Here is a 6,569-nt window from a genome sequence, read left to right as displayed (position 1 = left end):
GGGGGGGGGTAAGGAATTGTCAAAACCAGCCCAAATCTTGAATTGGCTCCTCAAGGATCAAGCTTGGGAGTCTAGGAAATTCCCATCAGTAGACTTTTTTTTTTTTGGGGTATATTTTTTCCCATCATAAGACACAGGACTACATATAAGTTCTCTTCCTTGTTTTTGTTTCTTGGTGTAATGATGGATATCAGTGGCGTCTGAAGAAGGCAATAAGGGCATTGTAGACCATCTCTTTGGCGTTGACGGCCATGATGAAATCAGCGTGAGCATAATCCTTGAGGAACAGAGTGGTGAGTTTGTCCCCGTTGTGGAACTTAAGGCTGTCCAGCAACAACTCCACGTCACCAACGTCGGAGAGGGCATCTCGTCCTCCGTAGCTGAGGAACAAAGGAAGGTCTCTTGGGACGTTGGAGAGGTTATATATGGGCGGCGTCCCTTGCCCGTAGTGCTCCATGTTCACATCTTTCTTCTCATAATCGTACTTTGACACCAACCCTTTTCTGGCAGCTGCAAGATTTTCATTTCTGTGATGGATGATCACTACTCCTAATTATAATCAAATCAAGAGATCGCTGCTTAGACGTGTGGCCTCTGCACCAGTGCAGGGGCCAATTAGAGTACCTCATATAGCATCAATATGGATGATATTTTTTTTTTTATTTCATGATGGGAGCTAGGGTAATAATTTCACATGCCCCCTATACTTGTACATGGGACCACCTATGGCCATGCAACTGGGAAACTTTTTTTTTTTTTTTTACATATAATTAATTATATTTAAATTAAAGAAAAAGAAACCTGAAAGGCAATATGTCCATTATGCCCAGACACAAAGGGGGGGGGTAAGTGATTGTTCCACCCTCATAAAAGGTGGAAATCTCGCTCCTATTAATGCTTCCGCACATGCTCCTATTGACCCTAACTCTAGGACAGGGGCCACTCTGCCTTTTAGGGAACCCTCTCCCTTAAATTAATTCAATGCCATGTCTCTTCCATTGCCACATGACAGAGTTGGTTTGTGTGAAGAAGAAAGAACATCCTCTCTACCTATGTGTGACCTTGTGATTGGACTATTATTGTATAAGGTTAAAAATACCCTTCCCCCATAACAATCATCAAAAGATTCAGATCTCCATGGTGAGGAGAAATTGGTCCTTTTCTTTTTGGAGTATTGACTTACTTTCAATTTTGTGGTGGGACTTTTCTTTTATTTTCATATATTTTTTGTATGACTATGACATCATATATGGTACATATTGTGTGTAATACCATTTGTCTCTATACACACCACGGCATGTATGGAGGGCAATTCGGTATGATGAAGATGGAATCTCTCATTCTCTTGTACTTTGGGATATGACCCAAATAATTCGAGGAAGGAAATGTATTATGAACCTTTGTGAGGAAGAGAGGGGGGGGGGTGGCTTACTATTTAACATCTAATCTCTATGGATGAATAGATTCCCTCTTTCCCTTGGGTGACGAAAAACTTTCACTGTTATTGTAAACCAACCCATAATTCTTTCTAATGACTTACTTTGAGCGAGATGCACCATGTTCTTGGTGGAGGTGGACTGAGGCTCATTCTTCAAGAAGAGATCAACCGTGGAGACATTGAGGCAGCAATTTTTACCTCGCATCATCAACAATTTTCTTAAGGTTAAATTGCTTAGTTAATCTAAATTCTAATTGGATATATTGACACTATGATGCAAAAATTAATATACTTTATGTAGTGTTTTTTCTTTTCCAATAGAGATCTTTGTATAGCTTGGAGCACTTTGGATCAGCAGAACTAGAATTTATAGTAGCTTGGTTAGATACCTGTGAATGAGGTCATTAGATCATAACAGTCCACACTAGGATTCATGCAGAGTGAATGGAGTAAGTTGGCAACTTCTTTCCTGTTTTCAGATACCAATGGAACAGAAAAATAAGTTTACTTCTTAAGTCTTTTTAAAGAGGAAAGGGCAATCTAGTGCTCTTACCCTTTTGGGTTGAACTCTGCAACACCCATCAGTTTGGTCATCTGCTAGAAAAGAAGAGAGAGAACTTTACAATTCATATAAATTTACATCAACCCTGCTGCTATTAAGAGACCAGAGAGCAGAGGAGTTCCAAGGTTATTAAACTCGGGATTTGGATTGGGTTCAATTAATTTTGATTCAGCTGGAATCGGTCAGGGTTTGACCAGAGTCAGCCGGATAAAATTCTTTTCCATAAAGTGATCCCACGGCTGGGGTGACCTTGGTCCCTGGGCTTTATAGAGAGGAGCTAGTTCCTTCCGCCTAGAAACTCTAAGAAATTGTCATAACTCATGAGATTGGTTAGAATCAGATCAAGATCGACCGATTTCATTGACTTGATTTCGATTTTTGAAACCCTAAGAAATTGTCTTAACTCATGAGTGTCCTGTTTTTATAAATGTCCCTCTATGTTGCCATGAGTTAAGAATGTTTAAAGGAGAAAGGTTAGCCTTCTCTCCTATGTAGACAACCACCCCACCCCACCCCACCCCACCCCACCCCACCCCATCCCATCTCAATAGGTTGTGGGGACCATCAACGGTGTGAAATGGTTACATGCAGGGGAGGGGAGTTTGACTCTATTTAGAGTGGCATTTGTGAAAGAAAATGGACACATGTTGTGATGAAACTGTACATAAAGAGTCCTTACACTCCAACTTGGAGCTGATTCCAACTTTGAAATAATATGTGGTTGCACACATATACTATACTTATACAGGTACACATACATAATTTGGATGTGTTGCTTGTACATTGGTCATATTTGTGAGCATCCAACACTTTTCTCTTTTGTTTTCAAATATACCCCTCTTCACCCTTGTAATGGCAGGAAGTGAGACATGTGTTGGATACTCACATGTACAACCAGGTGATTGTATGAAAAAAAAAAGGGTTCCAAACTCCAAGTATACATACCTCTCCTACAAATGATCTGGCCGCAAGTACGCCAATAGCAGTGGTCATATGGCTCAAGTAGGCAACAGGGCTAAGCAAGGCAGCGGATTTCAATTTGTCCACCAACTTCCCTTCTGAAAACGATGCCAGAGCTATCAAGGTCCCCTGCAATATATCATATCTATTAAGATGATGATGATGATGATGTTGAAGAAGAAGAAGAAGATGATGAAAGAAAGAAGAAGACCATGGAGTGGCCCACGTAATGGATCTTCTGGCCTGTTTGACGGTACAAGAAGTCAATTGTAGCAGGAAGATCGTACTCCACAAGCTCATCCCAAGACCAATTCCAGTATGCCTTGCAGCGAGAGGGAGAAAGAGAGAGAGTAAATAAATTAGAAAAGAGCATGCGCAGGACAGTCCAAAAACAGTAAAAAAATGAATGAAAGCAATGAAATTAAAATGGTGGGATTAGTACCCGTTGGGATGCATCAAGAGTAAGATGAGAACGGCTAAATCTGGTCCCTCTGGTGTTGGCAATCCATACGTCGAACCCACTATCTGCCAAGATGAACGGCAAGGCTTGTTCTGGAGTGTTCAGCACCCATGTCATCCCATCCTATATATGTAAGTACAAAACAAACACTTCACCACCAGTGGATTGGACTACTAGAGCTGGGGTTTGTGGCTTTATTGAATCGTGTGTACTGTGAAGAAAGATATACATATATATATAGCGTCAAGGACTTATATGCCAGAGCTTGAAACTGGCAAATTGAGTTTACTGGGTTCGACTGCAAGTCATTGGAGAGATCTCCAAGCTCCAAACACACAGATATGAAGTAACCCATTTGTCATCTTATACTATTCAGTATTATTCAGTCACTGCTACTCAATTTATTCATTCATGGATAATGTATGGATCATCTTTCAGTTCATGGGCTTCCAAGAAGCTAAAAAGTCTAAAACAGAGCAGAGCAGGGCAGAGTCAGAGAGTCCAGCCAGATCTTTGCCACCCTCCTCTCAGGGATTATTCAGCCTTGGTGGAGACCAAACTCATAAAAACAAACAAAAATCTCAATCTGCTTTGAAATTTGTACTTCCAACATCATCACTTCTTAGCCCAAGCCTCAAGCCCCCCCCCCCCCCCCATCCCCCAAGAGTTGCAGTCTCGTGTATTATTATTATTATTTTTTTTTTTTGCTACTGAGCATACTGGGCGTTAATAGGGCCAAGGGCCATTTACTCCTTTACACACCAAAATATGATAAGGTTCGATTCTACAACTTCCTCCCGTACACATTGAAGGGTTGACACGACTTGGACACACATCCCAAGCACAAGCATATCTGTTTTCAAAACTAATGAGCAGATCTAGTTTCAGTTCTCAATATAAAAAAAAAAATAAACAAATAAAGAGAGCCCAAGGCCAAGTAGCATCAACTGAATAAGTTTCTCCTCTAATGACGGGTGAGGATTGGCATTTCAGTTACAAAATAATACAGAATACTCTGTACATGATTTTCTTTGTTAGTCTTTATCTTGTCAATGAGAATCACCGACCACCCAATCCTTTAGGTTTTCCTTAATTCCCTTATCAATGAGCGTGTTTGGTGGTGAAACTCAAAACTGTCGTAACTGAAACCGACATATTTGTTTGAGTTTTGGGTTCTCGTGTGGAAAGTGTGAACGGGTGAACTGTAAACTATATTCTTCCAAAGTCTTAGTCTTTCAATACCCATGTGTCTTCCGCGTGGAAGGAGAGATTGTTGAGGTCGTAACAGTAAAAACAGTCAATACCCATGTGTGTTTCCGCGTGGAAGGAAAAGATTTTAGCTCCAATGTGTGCTCCGATGTGGAAAGTAGAGATTACTGGATTTGAAAATTTCTATTAGAGACGGGTGCAGCTGGGAATTCAAAATTTACCTTTTTTTTTTTAAACAAAAAAAGTGAAAGGAATCAAGTTGTAACAGTAATTAGGAAGCATTGCATGTGGGATAGTGGAGCAGGCACTTATGGAGTAGTAAATAAATTATGAGTTATTTGAGGTGAGATGTGATGAAGAACATACCACGAGTACACCGTGTTGCAGTAAGACTGGTTGTTTCATATTGTTCAATAATCCACTACCTGAACGTCCCCTGGGGATTCTTTGCATGTTAAGCACATACCCATCTTCCGTTTTCACCTGAAACCCAGAAAAATACTCATTACATTTCTCCAAACATGAAGAAATTTAATTCTAAAACAGGGAAGAAGAAGAAGAAGAAGAAGAAGAAGAGCTCTCTCTCTCTCTCTCTCTCTCTCTCTCTCTCTATATATATATATATATATATATATCTTACATAGAACTCCTGGCACTGGTAACCATGTATGATAATGGAAGACTCGCACAACCCAACAATAGGAGGATCTGGTGGCGCACCGCTGAACAGAGTGAAGGTGGCGCGACGACTGGAGGCCACAGCGTGGTGGGGCTCCACCACCACAAGGACGGACACGAAGAGGCTCATCACTACGACTGACCATCTGTAGAACCCTCCTTGGAGATGGAGATCCATCGGTTTATAATCTTTTTTAATTTCTGATCTTTCTCCAAACCCAGGAGAGAGAAAGAATGTCCGAGGAGAGCTGATCGATGTGGAGTTACGAATTTTATGTATCTGATGACTGGTGAGAGTTGAGAGTCGAGAGTCATGAGACTCGATCCCCCTTTTAAAAGGACTGAGACACAGAGCTGAAGTGGGGAAAGGAAAGGAAATGGGTTTTCTCTTCTCTTTTTGAGTCTTTGCAAAACAGTGACGGAAAGAATGAATTAAGAGTTAGTGGTTCAATAAAGCGACAAGGGGAAATGAAACTTTCACGTTCTATTGTGGCCCCTTGTGGGCAACTGACAAAAGTTGAGAGAGCTTAGCAGCAGCGAAGGTCGACCATGGGACCCAGTCTCAGCTTTTCCATCCTTTCCTATCATCATTCAATCTTATAGTTTGGTTGTCAAGAATTGAATTAAAAAATATATATATATATATATATATACAAGGATTAAAGTATCGGTATCGGTCGTTGCATCGGTCGGTCAAAATTAAGATACGTATCGGAGGTATCGTATCGTATCGGAGATACGCTAAGATACGCTAAAGATACGCACATAAATGGATAGGGAACACATTTTTATACACTTTTGCATAAAAAAATAGTTAAAAAAAGTTATATATAACGTGTAGAATGCATAAATACTTAAGTGGAGGGTATCGTATTGATAGACAAATATATTGAGTTGAAAATGTTCAAAATGATGAGGGTATGGTATTGATAGACAAATATATTTTTTTGAGAAAAATCAAAATTTTCCATGGAAGTTGTAGAACACTTGTTTTACATAACATATAAAAAATCTAAACATTTTTAATCATTGAGCATGAGTAGATCTAAGAAATTTGAAATAAATTGAAACCCTCATTTTCTCTTGAAAAAAGTTTGTAAATCCTTATAAATCCAATGATTTCATGTAATAATGATGCACAAAATGTGATTCTAAGTATGATGAACTAGGGGTGTCAATTCGTGGCCCGAATCGACTAAACCGATCGGGACCGACCGTTTATAGACCGGTCCAGCCCGGACCGTTTATTAAACGTGTCGGGC

At 40.1% G+C, this 6,569-nt stretch overlaps 1 protein-coding gene across 4 annotated transcripts in view; it reads right to left on the bottom strand.

Annotated features, from left to right (window-relative positions):
- Positions 1-16: 16 nt before the first annotated feature.
- The window catches only part of LOC122078439 (triacylglycerol lipase 2-like), an 8,160-nt gene continuing 1,607 nt past the window's right edge, over positions 17-6,569 (bottom strand). Inside the window, exons 1-9 of one of the 4 annotated variants that reach the window (XM_042644416.1) lie at positions 5,270-5,708; positions 4,996-5,112; positions 3,403-3,543; positions 3,172-3,282; positions 2,946-3,089; positions 1,992-2,032; positions 1,828-1,907; positions 1,541-1,606; positions 17-510 (exon numbers count right to left, since the gene is read on the bottom strand). In XM_042644416.1, coding sequence (XP_042500350.1) covers positions 191-510; positions 1,541-1,606; positions 1,828-1,907; positions 1,992-2,032; positions 2,946-3,089; positions 3,172-3,282; positions 3,403-3,543; positions 4,996-5,112; positions 5,270-5,485 — 1,236 coding nt within the window. In that variant the 5' untranslated portion in view covers positions 5,486-5,708 and the 3' untranslated portion in view covers positions 17-190. Of the gene's footprint in view, positions 511-1,540; positions 1,637-1,827; positions 1,908-1,991; positions 2,033-2,945; positions 3,090-3,171; positions 3,283-3,402; positions 3,544-4,995; positions 5,113-5,269; positions 5,709-6,569 lie in introns of those variants that run through there. The other 3 variants (XM_042644414.1, XM_042644418.1, XM_042644415.1) reach the window with 3 other exon arrangements.

This window comes from Macadamia integrifolia, chromosome 5 (genome assembly GCF_013358625.1).
Source record: "Macadamia integrifolia cultivar HAES 741 chromosome 5, SCU_Mint_v3, whole genome shotgun sequence".
Taxonomy (NCBI): domain Eukaryota; kingdom Viridiplantae; phylum Streptophyta; class Magnoliopsida; order Proteales; family Proteaceae; genus Macadamia; species Macadamia integrifolia.
Note: the sequence above shows the minus strand (reverse complement) of the source record. Positions and strands in the feature narration are given on the sequence as shown.